The 20,309-nt window shown below is 36.5% G+C and overlaps 1 protein-coding gene across 1 annotated transcript in view; it reads left to right on the forward strand.

Moving 5' to 3' along the window:
- DSCAM (DS cell adhesion molecule) overlaps window positions 1–20,309 on the forward strand; it is a gene marked incomplete at both ends in the record, with an annotated part of 449,568 nt that overhangs the window by 307,563 nt on the left and 121,696 nt on the right. Inside the window, 2 exons of the mRNA XM_079539395.1 lie at window positions 2,063–2,182; window positions 6,464–6,637. Coding sequence (XP_079395521.1) covers window positions 2,063–2,182; window positions 6,464–6,637 — 294 coding nt within the window. The remainder of the gene's footprint in view (window positions 1–2,062; window positions 2,183–6,463; window positions 6,638–20,309) is intronic.

Genomic DNA, 20,309 nt, shown 5'->3' on the forward strand with positions numbered 1-20,309 from the left:
TTGTTTTTTGCTTATTTGTTTGTTTTGCTTATGGTATTTTTCGATAAGCAGCTTGTAATCGATTTTTTATAAGCTAGGAGTAATAATTTATTTACAGTTCTTCAGGTGAAACAAGCTGATGCCTTCATACTTAGTATTAAATCAAATATATTTGTACAACTAATTATACATTTTGCCTGCTTTGGAAAATAAGTACTTAGAACTCCTTTGTGTTAGATGATAAACTGAATATAGAACAGTGAGAACTGAGCTACCAAAGTGAATGTTTTCTCAGAGTCGATAATTAAAATAGGGTTGGTGATTGCCCAGGGCTGCTGCTGCTGAGGCTTCATGTTTGGTGCTTACCTGTCATGAATTAACACAACACATGATTTCTGTTTGTGAGGGTGGCAGCTGTTTGGAAAGCTGAAATGTTTGACAGCAATAAATATAATAACAGTTTCCATTATGGAAAGAGGAGAAATAAGATCTCTCCTAGTACAAAGGTGGCTCTAGCCAACTGTTGTTTTTGGTTCCTTCTGTTACCTGCTAACATGTTCCAAGAAAGTGAACCTTCTTTTTGTTAGGCACTAGGCGGCTTTTCACTGTATCTTAGGGATTCAGTAAGCAAAAAGGACAGATAAAAGGATTGTTTTCTCTCTAGAGAACTGTTCTCATCTTTTAAAAATCACTTGCAGCTATGAGGGTGGAAAGAGGAAATTTGGAGAGAGGAGCACTGCATTATGGAGACATAGGAGGAAGGCACAGGCCGTTGTGAGGAGAATTCTGTGCACTTAGGGAATATCTTTAGATGCCTCCAAGCTTTGGCACTCCTATCCTTACCCAACACTGACAGCTTAAGTTTCTCTTTGATTAAAACTTATGACTCTAGTTTAACAAGATATGCTCTTTGTATATTAGAGTGTTTATAATAATAATTAAAAAGTCATTTATTATAGCATTGGTGGTTTTGCTGTACTTCAAATTTTTTTCTTGTATAAGCAGTGTATAAGCAGTATTGTACTCATGGCCATTCCAAACTGTTTCTGGACCCTGAACAAATGTTCACTGTATTGATGATCCTTTTCTTTGCAGTCTTAAATCTCTTCATGTCACATCCCCCTCCCATACTTCCTTTATTAATATCTGCCGTTTTTGGGTAATGGAAATTTGGAAAGATGGGATGGGCCAAAGCAAGAAAGGATGTCAGGGCTTTCTATTCTGCTTTCTGCAGTTTCCAGACAAACTCAGCCGTGACTGGACGTTGGGAAGCTATGAAGTCATGACCATGCATGTGTCCCCATGTGCACACGCCTTAACTGTTAGTTGAAGCAATGAACTACTAGGATTTTTCCTTATGATGATAGATCTCAGCATGCTACTGTACTCAATTTGAGATGAAAAAAACTTTATCAAGCTCATTGACCTCGCAACATTTTCTCTGTACCATTCTAAGAAACAACAACAAAAAAAAGAACTTGTGGAATAAGAACACAAATCATTTACTGTTTACTTCAGTGCACGTACAGCTATTTCCAGTAACTTCTTCATTTCAACTTAATCTAAATGTAATGTGTTGAACCTTTCTATGTCTCTTTGTTTGAAAAGACTTCAAAAATCCTCATTTTAATATGAAATGATCTGATTGTTATTAAAAGCGATTACATCTTTAAGGTTGTTTACACTATATAATATTTTAATTCTTTTTCTGAAACCTGCCAGTTCACAGTTGTTAGGATAAAAAAAACAAAAACAAAAACAAAACCCAAAGTCAATAAACTTCAGTTGTTCTTGGACATCTGTCAGACCTCCCCATTTGTAAGAAAGTATTTCTTTTCTGCTTACGACATTTTGGTTTGTCTGTTACTCCACTTTGTAACATCTCCTACAATGAGATTTTTATTCACTTATTTTTATACCCTATCAAAACTAGCGCTTTTGTTACCTTTGGCAAGAAATGCATAATTTTTTTGACAGTAAGTAAATAATTTCATAAAGCCAACTGACTGTATCACTGGATCATCCAAAAGCTGCTTTTAAGTTTTGTGCAAATTCTCACCGCTTCTTTTGCTTCTTCCTGCAGTGCCCCCTAGGTTTGTGGTTCAGCCAAGTGACCAGGATGGGATATATGGAAAAGCTGTAATTCTCAACTGCTCTGCAGAGGGTTATCCTGTTCCTACCATTGTCTGGAAGTACTCAAAAGGTATGTTTCTCTCTATGATCAATGGGAGCAAATTAATTCTATTTTAAGAATTCTATTTTTAAGCTGCTAAGCTACTGGTTTAAACTTCATGTAGATGAAAGCAAGTGGAGTACAATAAGGGAAGTATTTGTTTTTACAGTTCCATCATATTCCAAAGCACACTGTGCTGGCCACTGTCGCAGATGCAAGGCTGACCTCTATTGACTTTTAGACTGCCGTAGAGACTGCGAAAGAGTTTGTGGATGAGCTTATGTGTTAGCTATGGTCTCAGCAGGAGAGCAGTATAGTGGACAACTGAGAGGGAAGAGATATGCCTTTAATTGAAACAACCTCAGAACAATGTTCACAGACAGCATTTGGCTGACTTTTTTTTCCCCTTCAAAATTTGTGATAACATGGCCAATCATAGCTTCTTAGCAAAGAAGAAAGGTCAGGTAGCATTAGCATAAGCAGTAATTTGGTATGCACTTTACATAATGCTTTAACATTTTCTTCTCATGTAACAGAACGTTAAAACTGCCCCCACTTGACCCTAAGTAACCACAGGAAATTGACTACTTTTTAATTAAAATTTGCTGCCTGTTAGGTTTCATCCTCTTGCCTGTTGTCTTCTGGTTGATTTTAATGAGAAAACAAACTCACCAAACTCTGTATCCCTTGTATGTGAGTTAAATCTTTAATAAACTTTAAACGTGCATCAAATGAAACACAGACAATCACTAAACTAGGTGCTATAAGGAAATCCTTATGCTCCATGCAATGTTTGGTTTCCTTTGCATTTAAATCTAAATTAAATTTAAAGAGAAAGCACAGGGGGAGATGAATGTTCATGTTAAAATCTAGTTTTGCTTATATTCATAAATTCAGTTTTGTGGCAAGAAGGATACAGTTCAAAATCCCATTAATCATCATGTTTTAATTATGAATATAGGTCACAAAGAAGTAATTTGGTTTTGTGTTGTTTGTGCGTTGAAATAGAAGGCCAAGTCAAGCTAGCTGAGTTATAATTAACTGTGAAGAGATAAGCTGCCCATTTTAATAAAGGAGAAAGGGACAGTGATTTGATTTTAGTGATATTCTATCATCAAGAGACTGTTTTTAATGTTTTTGATTAACAGCTCTGAAGTAGTCAAGTCATTGAAAGTTTTAGTTAATACTTGTTTTGGGCATAGCTATCAAATTGCAGTTTCAGTTTTTGGTTAAAGTAACTCTAGGTGAAAAGGTCAGTGCTTTTACTGAAGGCTTTTTTTTCCCCGATATATGATTTCAGTTTCAATACTTGGTCTGTACAGTTTCCTAGGCTGTCTGGCACATCTTGCCTTAAAATGACCCTTCATATAATTAGCTTATCAGCTGTGTTTGTACAAAATTCTGAAATAATCAATCAAATCGTAGCTTATTTGTATGCTCCACAGTAGAGCAGAACATGCAGATCATAGCTTATTTGTATGTTCCACAATAGAGAACAAAGGACATGTGTATGCCTGTAGGAAAGTTTGTGTCATTGGCCTTTTGTGCATGGAGAAAGAGAGCTCATTCTTTTTATATGCTGGGAAAGACAGGTAACTGATCCAAAGTTTCTGGAGCATAACAGAGATCAGTGCAGACACTCCATAATTATCAAGAATATGTTAAGTCTTAAAGAGCACAGAATGAAAAATGGGAGACTGTCTGAACATTAAAAAACACTGTTTTTACTGCAAAGGTGACAGAGCTGCCCAGTGGGCCTCTGGAGTCTCCTCCTTGGAGACCTTCAAAAGCCACCTGGATGTGGTCCTGGGTACCCTGCTCTGGGTGTCCTACTGGAGCTGGGTTTGGGCCACACGGCCTGCAGAGACCCTTCCAACCTCAGCCATTCTGCAATTCTTTGATTCATAACCATATAAGTCCTCTTGGAGATGCATGCAGTTGCATGTGATAAGCCACTGTCATTACTCAGGATATATTTTGGCTGTAAAAGCAGAAATGTTGTGTGGGAAGAGTTATAAGTCTTTGCAAATTGTTACGCAAAATGTTGTCCAGATGTAGATATCATTAGGACTAGCAGCTCTTTCCTTTCTACGGGCACCAAATTTTTACCTCAACTTTTTGTGTGAAGAGATAAAAGGAGTATTTGTATCTATCTGCTTGGGCATTGCAGACAGGTAGAATTAGTGAAGCACAGATGTTCCTTCCAGCTAAGTGATAGGAAAAATGGATAATTAAAGAAAAAAAAAAAAAAAAAAAAGATTAAAAAGGGAAGGAAGTGGATAAGTATGTGACTGAAACAGTTGAAAAATCAACAGTGACAACTGTTTTTTTTTTCTGAAAATATTGTCCCTTTAACACATAGTATTAGTAACATAGTAACACATTCATAGTATCAGCCTCAGAAAGCTTCAGTGTAACTGTAGAAGTCCCCAGAGCAAACTTTTTTAGGACTAGAAGAAGTTTTAGTATACATGTGCTCTTTTTTAATATTCTAAACGTTGTATTTGTGGGTCTGTGATAGCTTGCTATTTTGTATCAAAACAATCCCCATAGTGTTTATTCATTCTATTGCCTGCTGGGCTGACTCAGCCAACTGCATATAGTAACTAATGCTGACAGATACCAACTTCATGTACAGAAAGTTGCATAGCAGAATTACATTGAAGAAGACTATCTTGTGATTTCCCTGGAAAATCTCCCCTTCTGCTGCTAATGTAGGCTGCAAAGCTCTTGTTACAAGAACTGTATCTTAATACATACTGAATGAGTTCCTGATGCTGGTTAAACCTGAACTTGTGATGGACCTCTGAACATATGCCAGTACTGACAGTATAGTGGTGTCCTGTTCTCTGTTCCCTAAATCACCACTGTCTTGTTTCCATGGTAAAGTAGCTCCAACACAGCCCGCCAAGACTAGGATTTCAATCTTCGCTATTTATACTATGGTTAATACTCCAACAGTAACTAAAGAATTATCAGACACTCTGATCAGTAACTCTGCTAACATGTAATTCTCAGCTTGTTTTTCATGGTGGAAAGGAGTAGAGCATTCATCTGCAATATTGAAAGATTAAATAGATGTTCTTTTTATTTCTCTATCTTACCTTGTTTAAGGAGAACCATGAAGAAGTGAGAGAAAACGGTCTCTAGGAAAAGACAAATACATGATAGTTCATCAACTTGAAAAGTAATCATCTGAAAACACAAGAGAAAACATATGTGGGCCACGTCCACATGTATCCATGTGGATGTCCACGTATCTTTCTCCAACCAGCTGCCACTTCTTATTATTAATTATTTATTATTTATCTTAATAATTTATCTTAAAGATAAGAATTTTGGTGCCTATCTGCATGTATACTTATTTCATAGCTTATAAAAGTTTTCTTCAATCTTAAAGTTGTATTAAGGTAGTTTTTTTGTTGTTGTTGTTGTTTTGTTTGTTTTTTTGTTTTCCATGAAACCTAAGTTAATACAAACATCTTTAGCTTCCTGTGTTTTTATGGATGTTCCATTATTGTGGTATTACCAAACATGGCACTCCATGCCTGATTAATGTTCTGAGCTCTCCCTTCTTCCCTCCCTCCCTCCCTCCCTCCTCCCTTCCTCCCTCCCTCCCTCCTTCCCTTCCTTCCTTCCTTCCTGCCTTCCTGCCTTCCTTTCTCTATCAATCTTTTTTCTTAATAAATCTGAATGAATATTGGCTCCAGACATGGCAGAATAGACATGTGATGTGTCATCAGTCAGCTATAGGAGGAAACAAGCAACACAGTCTTTGATGTGTTTTCCCATGTTACCCAGAGTTCAGCAAACAAGGTCCTAAAGGTCCCTTGAGTATTCCATGTTTACTACAACAAACATGCCTTTTAGTCATAAGAAATTCATCTGGTGTATGCATAAGGGATGCATATTTGTATGACTGTTCAGCTGTAATTGTCAATAATTTATTAGCCTCTAAATGTACAACAAATGTGCTTTTTTACCCATGAGCTGTCTGAAAATCTCTTTCATTTTCTCTCTCCCCCTTCCTGGTTCTTTTGCTCCTGCTTTCTGCTCTTTTTATTCCATTTAACACGAACAAATATTGTTACCCTTGTATTCCAAAAGCTTTTCTTCGTTCCATTTAATGAATTCGGTTTTGGCAAAGAAACAATCAGTTTCTTCCAGCGATACCAGAACTGTTTGTATTGTAATTGAATTGTGTTTCTAAGAACAGGAGGCAGTAGTTTCTTCCTTATTTCATAAAGAAAAAAAGAAACATGAAACCATTTCTTTCCTAGCTAATCTATTTTTGCATTGGTCCTGCTGTAGGTGCCGGGGTTCCTCAGTTCCAGCCAATTGCACTGAACGGTCGTATCCAGCTTCTCACAAATGGTTCCTTGCTGATTAAACATGTGCTAGAAGAAGACAGTGGATACTACCTCTGCAAGGTCAGCAATGATGTGGGAGCAGACGTCAGCAAGTCCATGTACCTCACTGTTAAAAGTAAGAACTAAAACACTTCTCTGTGATCCAGATATTACCATTAAGTGACAAGGGCTTGCATATTGCATCCTTAGGTTAGATGAGGGAAGTTGTTTTTGTTGTTTCTAATTTCTCACTGTTATTCATCTGCATGTGCTAGCATGTGGAAGATCAGTATGGTTAAGAAGATATATTACATACTAAAAGGACAAAAGGAGATTTAAAGGCATGAAGGGTCAACACATGGTTAATCCTTTCAGCTTGCCTGGGCTGCATTGAGCAAACAGGAATTGCAATGGGCCAGATATAAAATGTGTATTAAACCTATTGTAAATAAGCAACAAAACTTATTTTTTAATATATATTTTTATTAGAACATAAAAACAGAGCAACAAAAACATAAAACTAGTGGGATGTTTAAATTTTAAAAAATAATAATAATATATTTTTTTTATCAAAATGGAAAGAATGGCTGCATCTTCTTCACTGTTTGCAGGACTGATTTTTTCTATTATCAATCAAAATGCATGACGTTATTTGCCATAACTTGAGCTTACCATAATTTTAGTTTCATTTCAAATGCTGTTATGTCTGAAATATAGCGCAGATGAAGTAACTTTCATCTTGACGGCACATGTTTAACTCATTCAAATGAGCAGACAAATCCACCAAAAATACTAAATCTGTGAGCCATTTTTAATCTTCATGTTCTGGCACAAATTTTCCTTTTGATTCCATAAAGGACTTGATTTTACTTCGCAAAGCCTTTTTAGCATTTTACCCCAACTTTGCCATCTTCCTTCAGAAAAGTAAACCACCTCATAATCAGCACCCATACTTTTTTTTTTACCAACCATTACCGGGGCACCATCAGTAGCTACATCAGATAAATTGACAAAAGTTAAAGAAAATCGCTTAAATGTATTGTTTTAGTGCTTCATACATATCAAGAGATTTAGTTGTGTCTTTCAGTAGCACCAAAGAAACCATTTCTTCAGTGATATTGTATTCTTTATTAGTACCTCTAACAAAAATGGCAAGTTGAGCCGTATCCGTAGCATCAGTTTTTTCATCTATTGCCAAAGCATAATATTTGAGATTAGCAACTTTACTCTTCAAAATTTTTTTGATAGATTTTCCTTTTTCTTCAGTTCACCTGCCTATAGAATAGTGAGACAAACTGATTTTAGAAAATTCTGTTTTCTTGTTAGGACAATACACTGCCTTTCAATACACTGTGCTTTCAATACACTGCCTAACAAACTCACCATCACCATTTTGATTCTTTTGCACTCAATGTTTCTGTCACGTAACTAGCTTTTATAACAGAGTCTATTTGAGTTTTAACTTTTAAAAATATATATTTTGTTGAGGTTGCAGACTCTTTTCAGTTCAGCTATTTTGTCTTTATGAAGTCATTGATGTGAATCAAATTTGGCAGCGTGTTTCTGAATACAGTGTCTTTTCAAATTGTAATCTTTGATTTCCTTGCAAATTAACCACAGTGCCGTATTATTTATCAGTACTGCACTGTGCCCTCTCCATGTCCCAGGGATAAGCTGGGCTGCCTGATGGGGCAGAGCTGCTGCCATGATGATGCAGCAGCGGGGGGTGTGGACCGCACTACCAGCTGAGCTGAGTGCAGGTGGTCTGCAGGCCATGGGTTGGTTGGGCATGCCTGGGTTCACATCTCATTTCAAAAATTTATATCCTGTTTATTAGATACAGTTGAATAATGAAGGAGAAGTAAAAAAAAAATTGATCAAAGGACAAAAAAAAACAAAAAACAAAAAAAACCTGAGAAACAGAAGAAATGCCAACAGCAACTCTTAAGAACCTTGTAAATAATAATAATAATTAAAAAAAGAGATTTAAAAAAAATCAATTCTCAAGATACAACACATAAATACAATTGGTACAGTTGGTACAGCTGCAGTAGATACCACAGTACAAGATATTATATATAATGTAACAGTACTCATTTTTACTCAATCATTGACAGATAACTTTCAGAAAATACAAAAATTCTAGTAAATCTGAAGTTTATACATAACCTCAGCCTGCCTGCAATTTCTAAGCATAAAAGACAAAAGAATCTAGTTTTTCGGTTCGTGTTAGCTGTAACTCCAAGTGTGAACATGGCTTAGAATATAGAGGAAAGATTATGAGAAAAGAAAAGAAAATATAATTTCTTACTGAAGAGAAAAAGAACCCATTGGCACTCCAGTGCACCAGGTTCTTAGGTGACCTTTTTGAAAAGTGTTGAAGAAAACCCCCACGCCATTCACATTCATGCTTACAGGATACTTGAAGATTGACTGATTTCCTTGCAGTTCTGAGATGATAACTGGCTTGACAAAATTATTGCCCTTAGAAGTAATAATAAAGATATATTTCTGAAAGTAAAGAAAAGCCAACTTTTTCTCCATTGGAGAGCTATCTGTAAGACAACAAATGTTTAGAGGTGTTCATTTGTAATAGTGTCAGAGAATGATAGCTAAAGAAGGGAAGAGTATCAACCCTACTATATTTGCAGACCCCAGTACCTCCACTCTCATTTATCAAACTGGCTGTGTTTTCTCCAGAAAAAAAACCCACGATATTCCATGATATTCCAAATCTCTCAAGCAAGTACTTTAATTGCATATTTCTTCGGTGGGTCCATTGAAGTTCCAGCTTCTGTGGCTTCCACAACTGGGCATTTCTGGGCCAATCTTCAGCTGTGGTAGTGATGCACTGCTGTAATATGCTATAGAAAAACAGCTTTCCTCTGGTTGGCAGCTATGCACACTGCCTGTCTGATCACTGCATGCAGTTTCATGTGTGATAAAAGAGCATCTCTTATCAAATAAGAGCAGGAGCTTCCCTGGAGAGTCAGTTGCTGTTTGAATCTAATGAAAAGCCCTCTGGCTCTGAGATAGCAGGCAATCACGTGTCTGTACACCCTCACACATCTACTAACACACGTACTGTTCCCAGCATGGCTATTAGAGCAGATGCTGTTAGTGTGTTGGTGCTGGCATAGAAGAAGCACAGCTCTAACTGTAATTAAACACACATTAAGAGCAAGCTGTGTTAGGAAGCGACTTCAGTGGAAATATGCCATGATGGACTTCAGGTATACTTGGATCCCCATTCCTGGTGACGTGATTATGGTGCAAAATCCTTACACCAAATCATACAAAGAAACTCCAAAGCAGGGGAGGGGGGGGGGAGGTGGGGGAGCTATGCTTGCTTTTATTTTTGTATCGTTTTTGTTGTTTTCTTTTTTTTTTTTCCCTGATTATTCTGTCTTCCTTTCTCCCTTCCACAAAGGCTGGTATCTGGACCCAGAAAGGTTAGAGCTTCCTCCATGAAATTCATAGTGTTCTTAATTAATTGATCCTGTATTATGTGCTACCTTGCTCCATAAGGTCACCCTAAATATTACCTTCACTCAGAGGCAGAAGGTGGTCAGACCTGTCCCAGGTAGTTGTTTCTGGATTAAAAAGTTGGTAAGAAGCAACTTTCCAAAATATAAACAAAGATTAACAATAGTATGTCTTGCTGTGGCTTCCTTCTGATAAAATGTCTTTCAACCCTCCTTCAGTCTGTATGTGGGTTGTCCATGTGAAGCAGCTCCAGTCACCTGAGAAAAAAGTAATGGACTTAGCACTAGTTGTGGAACTGAACTGCCTCTCAGAGAGAAAGACCTGACAGCAATCCTCTTACAACTACTTTTCTTTTGAACTGCTCCCTGTATAACTGATACCTTGTGTATACATATGCTAACCATGGATAGCATCCCTGTGAACTTAAAATCAAAACCCTATTTTACTCTTTCCCTCCACATTTAATGAAAGCTTTCACCCACTCTGTTTAATAACATTGCTGGATAAACTAGTACCTTCTGCAATTCCTATGACAAATCTTCTCTTAATGAGACTAAGTGCTTTACTCTTCCAGCACTTTCTGTGTCACCTATATGTAAACAGAAAACTATTGACATTTAATGTCAAAAGAGGGTAGATGAATTTTTGTTTTGGCAATTCAGGGGTGGTCAGAATCAACAGTGACATAAATATACTTCCATGACTTGATACCTCTAAAATTGACAAATTTCTATTTGTAAAAACAGATTAAGCTTATTTAAATCAACTTAGCTTGCTTAGCAAGGCTCCTGAAGCTATGAATGAAATGTTAACAGTTCCAGATACACATTTATTTAGTACCTCAGTGTTTGCTGTGTGACACCTTCACCTTGAGAAGTAGGTCCAACTTATTGTCTGAGGGGAGTTCGTATGAGGAGGGAGTGCAAAGAAAAGAGACGAGAGGGGAAAAAAAAAAAAAAAAAAAAAAAAAACACCTTAAGAAATAGTAAAAGAGATGTAAAAAGAAAGAGCTGCCAGAGTCACTGCACGATCAGGAACCACAGGGCTGGAATGGCAACTGTGAGAACAGAGAATCTTCACTTAGCAGTTATTATCTTCCCCCCTTCTTTTTAAGGAATAAGCATAAAAATCATAATCAGACACTTTTTATTTTCTTCTGAATCAAAGATAAGCAGTTCTGAATAGTTATTCACTAAGACATACAGTATTAGAAAATTATGAGAGAGATCTGGAATAAGTAAGCTCGTGCTGTCTTGAGAAACTATTCCTGGAGCCTGGGACAAGACTTCTAAAGAATTTCTATACAAGATAATGAACCTTTAACATGAAGGGGAGAGCTAAAATTATTTAAAGGTTGCTTAGGAGTCACAAGGAAAGAGATGTCTGCTTAAAATGGACTGCCTGCCTGCCTTCATCTCAATAAATTTCTTAATTCCACTTTAGAAGCTATATATAATCTGATAGAAAAGCATTGTGGGGAAAAAAAAACACCCTACTGGAAAACAAGCTGTTAGTAAGGTATGTATATTTCTAACATATGTTCCTATGCAAATAATCCTGTGGGAGGTGTTCATCTTAATCCTGCCTCTTCCTAAATCCATCATTTATTTCAGTGTCATTATGGAGACTGAAGTTTTCATTTGATCACTAAAACATCTCCAACAAATCTCATCTGCAAATAAGTAGGAATTGTTTCATTCACTTTCCTCTCAAGTATGCTTCTTAACTATTTGTATATGTGTTTAATACCTAAAGCTGTACACTTCAGTTAGACCCACACTTCCCTCCAGCAGGAACATTTTAATCCCTGCTAATACTTTAATGCTAAGTACCACCATTTAAACATTAAAAACAAAAACAAAAACAGAACCAAACACTTTTTAATAAAATACTTTATACTTGACAGAAAAATGTTGTTTGGGAAAGGGTACCTGATGATGTCCTGTGTCTTGGATGCGGCAGTTCACCACAGAGGCTCTACTGCCTCTACCTTCCTTGATGCCTCTTCTCTATGGAGACCATTTCAGATCTCAAGGAAGGAACTTTCCCTCCACCTTCACAAAACTCATGAAAGAAAGAAATTGTGATCGCATAACTAACTTCAGCTGTAAAAGAAATAAAAAATAATATTAGTTATAAACACAAACAAACCTAAGATATGTTTGTGAAAGGAGATTCTGAATCTAGTGAAGCTTTTTCACTGTACTGCTGACATGCTGCAGCATTTGGCTATTAAAATGTATAGAAATTTTCACCTGGCTGCCTCCATGAACTTGATCAGAGCAGGATAAATGTGCACTTCCCATGTGACCAGTCAAATGAGATTGCTTTGCTTCAATATCTGCAGTACAGTCAGCATGCTGTGACTGGAGAATTCAGTGTGCTTTGCTCACTAGGGTTCTTCTAGATACTCATCTTACTCTTCAGGAATATAATTTCTTTTCTAGAATGTAGTGATATTGAGACCTGTCCAACCACTGTTTTTCTTTATGGAAGAAAATAATAGCATTTACATAGAGATTATAGTCTTTTGTCTATGTTGAATTTCTCATAAAAAATTCATATGCTTCACGAGAGTCTACTAAGGGTGGCATTGCCTGGTGTGCATTTCCAAAGTAAAATTATGTTGTAAACAGTGGTAAAAATCATCATCCCCAACACTTTTAAAAATATCTTAAGAGGAACAACAATTATGCTATGTCAAATTCACCTAAATCTAGCTATTCTGATATTTTACAATCTCTACTCCATTTTTCACTGTCTGATGGCTTTTTTTTGTGGCAAAGCAAAACAAAGTCCTCTAGTCTGATAGTGTACTCTATTACTTTTTTTCTCCTAGCACTGTCATCTTTGAGCACAAGGCTTTGCTATTCATTTGCTTCTTCAAAACTATTTTGCAGCTATCTCAGGTAGAATGTATTTTTGCCCAATGTACAAATTTGGCCTGAAATGGTAAAAATCTCTAGCTGGATTATTTGCATATCTCATCAGGGATAAAGGAATTGAAAACCAAAAACAAATTTAGTGAACTGGAGGTGCCTTTGTAGCCCCAAGAGTCCTTTCTCGTGATCTGGCCAGCAAGCTACCGTTACTTATCTTTGCCTTTCCCCTTATCTCAGATAGCAGTGATGTGAACAAACTACACTACAGCTCAGTTCTAATTTTCAAGTCAGTGGTGATGGATTATAATACTTTCTCTGTTTTAATTACTTATTTATTTTCATTAAATGCACGGTCTAAAAGGAAGCTGTAAGAAAGCTTCGGTAAATCTTGGAAACATGAAAATTCTCTCTAGACACAAATACTTTCTCTTGCTATTAAAACCGCCCATTCTTTTCCTAATGAGGTCCTCCCACTAGCAGAAATGCACGAGGTCTGAATGCTGTTTTCTGCCTCTTCAGACCATTGGCACAGCTTTGATTTAAGGACTTGCACTTTAATCACCCATCATGTGTCATTACCCCGACAGGCGGCAGCAGCCGCAAGATACAAGCTCCAATAAATTGCACTGAAAATCGCTGAAGCGATCCTTTGTTGATTTTCCTTTACAGCTATTCAATGGCAGATCAGCTGTCATAACAACACAGTGCCTGTGGCAACAGGGTGAAATTAAACGTGAAGTATGTTCAAGGTAGCTGGTAGAAAGCTGGAATATCCCTTTTCTTCTGTAAATTCAAATGCTTTCTACTTTTTTCCCTAATGCCAAGCCTGTGGCAATTGGCCAAAATGAATGCTTTCTCTTGTAAGATAATTGTCAGATGCGCTGCAGTACAAATACTCAAGTGCTTTTGTATGCTAATCTTTGCAATGCTGTTATTTTAGAAAAGGACAGAGGCAAGGACTTCTCTCTTTAAAAATAAATAAATAAATAATAAAATTGTGTCTAATTGGATTCAAGGAGAAAAAAAAACAAACAAACAAGCAGGCCTTTTTTAATTTCTAGGAGACAGGCTGCGCAGCAGTGTTTCTAGCAGGTAGGTGACACATAAATTTCTGCCCAGATATCTAGCTAGCTGGAAAGCACACATAGGTCCTATTATATCTTTTGCATTTGTATCAAGAGTGTCTTTTTCATTGTTTTTTTTTTTTTTTTTTTGGGGGGGGGGGGTTGTTTTTTTTTTCAGGATAGTTGTCCTTCAGTTTTATATTGCCCAAATTTCAGCATTCAGAATGAAGTCTGTGTGGGAGTTATTTTCAAAAAAATTATTTCTATTAAAAATTTCATATTTCATTTTTCTATTTTTGTTTTTCATTCTCTTAAAAAAATAACCCTGAAATAGCAATCTGTGCAAATGCGTGTCTTAATGCAAATGGTGTTAAGACAATGTCCTGACAGGTTATTTCTTTTTTGCCTTCAGTCTGTGTGATAGAGGAATAATGACTGAACAATAACCATGCCCTTAAATCAGTAGTGATGTTTACTGGTCTATATAGAGTCAAAACGGATTTCAAATGCAGCACATACATCTGTGCACAGCCTCTTTTTTCTTGAATATTTACCATTTAATGCTTAAGGTGAATATAGCTCCCTGGATTTCCATGCTTCTGTCTTATTGAACCAAGTGATTTTCCTGAGAAATGCTTTAAAATATTGATGCTTCTGTGAAAACAGAAATTTCAACTTGGGGATGGGAGAGCTTTATGTGTATGCTGGGTTTAATGTTGACTTCTAGTGAAGGAAGTGCTTGCAGGATATATTGTCAGTTATTTTTATATTTGCAATGTCATTAGGAGTTTGGCCTATTTCACTAACAAAGGTTAGATAAATCTAAATCAGGAGAGCACTGTAAGGCAATAGTGGGATGTAAATTAATTTTGTGGGTATGTACTGTACACATGACTATTTCCACTTCAAGAGCTGGCTTTTATAAACTGTTTCTTATCCCTTTCCCTTCCCCTTCACTTACCCGTCTCTACTTCTATCCTGTCATTTCTTTCTCTGTGTATAGTCATGCTAATCTTAAGATACATTTCCTTTATGGTTGTAGCCAGGTTCCAGCAGGACAAAAACTCAGGCTCAAAAAGAATATTCTCATGTCTCATGTCATTTTCTCTTCCCTTTCCTTTCTTCTGTCTATTCTCATCTAAACACTTTCTTCTCTTGTAGCAGAGTGGCTTTCTTTTCACAAATACTACCTGCAGAATGATTTTGGTTGTGTTCTTCTTCAAAGTTCATCTGATGGAAAGGAAGCCAAAGTTCTACCCATTACGAGAAAAGAATGAAAATGGAATGGTGTCTGACTCAATATATTTAAGTATCACCTCCTTACAGCCTTTAAACAGGCAACCTGTAAAGGATGCTGTGACTCTTTTCCTCTTTTTCCCTTGACCTATTCCAACCTCACTGTTGTTTACCACACTTTGCCAAAGGAACAGCTACTTGTTAAGGGCCATCCCAACTAGCTAACCCACACCTAGAAAATGTTCAGAGTTCATCAAGGCATAGCAAGAGCGTAGCAGCAAGTTTCATGCCAGATTTTGCTGGGTTTTTTGTTGTGGTGGTGGTGGTTTATGTTGTTTTTATTTAAAGGAGACTGTTCTTTTTTCTCAGACCATTTGGATTGCTTGATAGTTTTAGACACCACCTGTGTACCTATCCTTCCAGACCTTGCCCTACCTTACTACCTGTGAATGAGTTGTTTCATCCCTCTCCTACAGATTTGCAGAGTCCATTCCCACTGGGCCTTCCTACATCTCATGGTCACCACCATTCCACATTCACTTATTCATCTATCCATTTCAGAGCTTCGCATTATTAATCCTATGTGAGTTGAGGATTTGAACAACAAAGAGCATGGACAGTGTCTTAAATCATATTTCTTCTCATATATCGTTTGTTCTTCTGTACTTTGAATGAGATAACCACAATCTTTCTCAGCATAAAATCTATGTTTCAAAAGATTATTCAATGTTTTTGATTACTGCATGCTGCTGTGTGAATCACATCATAACTCTTATAATTTGTTTGGGACTTATGGCTATTGAAACATTTTCATTCTATTCCCCGAGAAAGAATGGTGGTTTGCTCCTTTATTAGTATGTATACTAAAGAATCTATCTTCCATGGTTGAATGTTTCTCCATAGTTTTAATTTGAGGTAAAAATTTACTTTTGCATAAAACTAGGAAAGGAAGAACAGTTGAATTACAACAACAAAAAATTACAAAAGATTAATAACATGTAAGCTGTAAACTGCATGTGAATATCGAGTGACAGAGACATCAAATCAATTAATACATTTCCCTTTACGATTCCTCTATAGGCAATCTCATACATCTTCTTCCACTAGTGAAATTCTAAACTTTTCTTAAAAGAAGAAATTTTATCTCCAAATTTAAGGAAAATGTCCTTTTATATAGTAATTTCTTTTCACTTGAAAAACAGTTTTTTTCCTACTCTTCAAATAGACTTATATGTTTGCTTTGTTCAGAGTTCTCTGTGGAAATCCTACCATAGCACGCAGTACAAATACATACAGATTCTATGATAATCAAATAAAAACAAAAATTTACATCTGTGAGGCATACAAAAGGCACAGAAAATACAAGGTAGGAAGATGAGCTGTCGTAAAAGCAGAAGGTGTTATATGCAAAGGAATTTAAGGCATTGTTTCCTAGACCCATTCCTACTGTGCATGTCAGATACAATCAGAATGAAGGATTTGTAAATGCAGATTTTCTTTCAATAGTCCCAATGTATTTTCCTTGCATGAAACAGGTTTCCTTCACTCTGAGTTTTGTTCCCAGCCATTAAGATTCAACCTCTGCATCAGCATGCATGCTTGCCTCTACATTTTTTCAGATATTTGTTTGGTATGTGATACTTGAACATATCTTAGTCTGTTGTTTTATAGTCTTTGGGGATGAAAAAAAAGACTTGTGGAGAACTGAAAGAGCGTGGCTCCATTCTCAGATAAATCTTATTAGAATTCAGCAGGGTTAAGGAATTAATCGATTAGGTCCGTCAAACCAGGAGCTAATGAATGAATGAGCTTTTACTGTTGTCCTAATTATTTATGATTAATCCAACAAAATCTATATTTTTTTATCTGTTTCCATCAGGCCACAGAATAATGAGTCTTCCGTTCACTTTTCTTTTTCTTCTCCATATTGAGTTATAATATTTGATCATGTGGGAATTGTGTTGTGCAGGCACTATATACATCTTGATGAAATTCATTTTGCCTTCTCTAGCATAATTTATTCAATGCTTAATTTCTATCTGGCAATCTCATAGTAGAAATTGGAAAAGCTATTTTACATAACTCTATGGATCTAGCTGAACATATGACCAGGGAAAAAAGAAAAATGGTTCTTCGATGAAAAAATAAAATAATTTATTTTTTTCGATGAAAAAAAAAATATATGTATATAGCTTTTAATTGCTGCAGTAGTATTTTCCACTAAAGTTGCTGTCTTGTGAAATACACAAGACTCCTGCTGACTTTGCAAAACAGTAAGTAATGGTATCCACAAAGTATTTAGATATTTATCAAAGATGCGCTCTGTACACCCTTAGCAGAGCGCTGAAATAAAACAGTTTGTGCAGGTACCAGAAGGTCCAAGTAGAATTGCCAAGGTGAAATTGTTTTAGCTGTGATGGCTGTAAGGCTTTATCATGACATGCTGCTCTTGCAAAGACACGTGTTCTCAGGCAGTCCAGCAGTGTGCATGGACATGTGGGCACTTGCATAATTATGTTGAGTTTCAACCCTGAAAGAAAGAAAACAGAAAGTAACAGAAATATCTAGACACAATCAGATGGTGTAGGGATTTCCTGAATGTATTTACATTGTTAATCCAGTTTGATGTGAATGTACTTTAATTGTTAATCCCATCATTTCTCAGCTTTCAGAGAGATACCTAAAATGACTGATTTTTGACTGATTTGATTTCAAGCCATTACAACAAAATAAAATTATGCATCTACAATTTTAGCAGAAAAAAAGTAAAGAGCTATGATGGAAATACTGCCTTTGTCAAGCAGAATAATTATTCTTGTCTGTGGTGTTGCTGTTGATTTTTTGATGTTAAATTTATTCCCTAATACACATTCACCTAAAAATGCACTGTTATTATTATGTTGCTACAGCCACTAATTCGTTCTTAGAGTAGACCCCTGATTTATAAAAATGGTGTGTATACAATGATTTTTCGTATCATCAGTGACATGCTGAAGAATACTTAGAAAAGCAAATTGATATTTAGCAATTTAAGCGTATGTTGCTATGAATTGCTTCTAGGTTTGTTTTCTGTTGGTGTTTAAAGCTTAACTTAAACTTTTAAGGACATCAGTATATGTATCATATGTCATACTTGCAAGGAATGTATAATCAAGCTCCAGAAATTGTTGTTATCTTTGGAAGTGAATATGTCTGTTGACAACAGTTGTCTGGCTTTCAGTCAGCACCACAAGTTCTCTTAGTTGCAGCTTCCCATTCTGACATTTTGCCAGATCACCTAAAATACTTTCCCAAGTATTTGACCTAGCAAAAAGTTAGGTTTCTACTAACTGATGTGTCATGTTGAGCTACAAGTACCTTACAAACTATTGTGTTCTTCTCTTACTTTCATCTCTTTGCTCACTAAGGACAAAGATTTTCAAAAGATCAAATGTATTTTCTGAAAACGCACTGATAGTGACCATGAGGTGGGAAAGAGACTCCATTCTCAAAAAGAATTTTCCTTCAAAAAAAGGAATACCGCAGCAGAGCTCTTATGTAAATACATTTTGTTGTGTGTGTTCAGACCAGTAGAAAGAATATCTATGAGATGGTTATTTTTACTTTTTTTTTTTCTTTCTTTTAATTACTACTCGTCGATTTTGGTAATTGCACACATGTACTTAGGCTTCTTTTTCTGTGGTCTTATCTTAAAACTGGCTTTTTCAATGAGCGCCCATTACTATAAGTGCTCCGCAAGAAAGCAATGCTCTGCTGTTTTTGTCTGACTTTGTAATGCAGTGTAACTGTTGCATTTACCACTGGTACAAGCTGGCTCTTTGCCACGCACTTAGAGCCATAAACCCATACTTTCAGCAAGGAAAATCTGCTGCTATTAGATTTTGAGTGGTGACTTGCCAAGCTGAAATAAGGAAGACCAGACTTTTTGTAAGTGGTTGCATATTGCTGTTGAAAATGAAATTAACGTTTGCTAAATGCCCATCTTTAAGATTTAAATAATACTTAGATGAAGTTCCTTGCTTTTAAGGAAAGTGGGTATGTACTTACATGCTGAGGAAAACCATTACAGGACTGCACAATGATCCAGGATGCCCTCAGGATTTTTCGCTGGCACCACGAAGCATTTCTGTATGTGTTTCCAGATATATTTCAAGGAATTTGCTAGTGGATAGGCTAATGTGATTAAGGAGTCCTGGTGTTTGTTTGCTTATGATATCCCTTTTCTTTCTGCATTGACTTCGTTTAGGCATTCCAAAACAAAGAACTCACTGTGTAGAGGTGCTATTGCTCTCTCTTTTTGGTCTTAGAGCCTTTAAGGTGGATCTGGAGACCTTCCAAAGCAATGTAGGAGGTATTCAAACAACTAATAAAAGAGTATACCTGGCGAGGAGTATGTTCAATAGTAACCCACTATATAGCTTCCCTAGGATGACTAGGGCTCCTTCTTCTGCTGCAGCCTACTTTTAAACACTGCTTACTAGTAGTGTCATCTGTTGAGGTACAGGTAGCAGAATAAATCTCTCAAAGGAGGGGCTCAAATAAGACATAAAATGAGCTACGGTGACCTAGTGGCTTGGCCTGTACTGAGCTGTGGTACCTATCCATGTCTCCCTAGCATAGAAGAGATGCAAAGTAATTATTCAATAATTAAAGTGGCTGAATTTCTTCTGTTTGCTGCGGAGTAACCATATGAACCTGGGAAGTTACCGCAACTTTGCTAATAAACAGTAAATTCTTCAGATGCTGCAGATGTGTATCTATGTGCCTGTACACGCATATAGCAATACATATGCATGCTGGCTTCTGCAGTTCTCCTTAAGTTTATTAGCTCTTTCCATATTCAAGACTATTTCTGCTTTTCCTAAATATTGTAGTATGTTCTATTAGTAACATAACTTAGCTGTAGTGTGTCTCACATGAACACTTTTTCTGGAGTAAAAGTGCCTTTTTCAGCTTAGTTACAATTATTTCCAAAGAGAGGGGACTCACGAATGGACAGATGAAACCTGAAGCAATAGCTTGAAAAAAATTATGCTCCACCTTCTGTATATGAATGAGCATGCTGTTTGTGTGAAGTATAGGAGCTTGAAGACAACAGATATTTAACCCAGAGCCATCCAGGGATACTTTTGGATAGCAC

The sequence above is a fragment of the Tetrao urogallus genome, assembly GCF_951394365.1.
Source record: "Tetrao urogallus genome assembly, chromosome: 1".
In the NCBI taxonomy this organism is placed as follows: Eukaryota; Metazoa; Chordata; class Aves; order Galliformes; family Phasianidae; genus Tetrao; species Tetrao urogallus.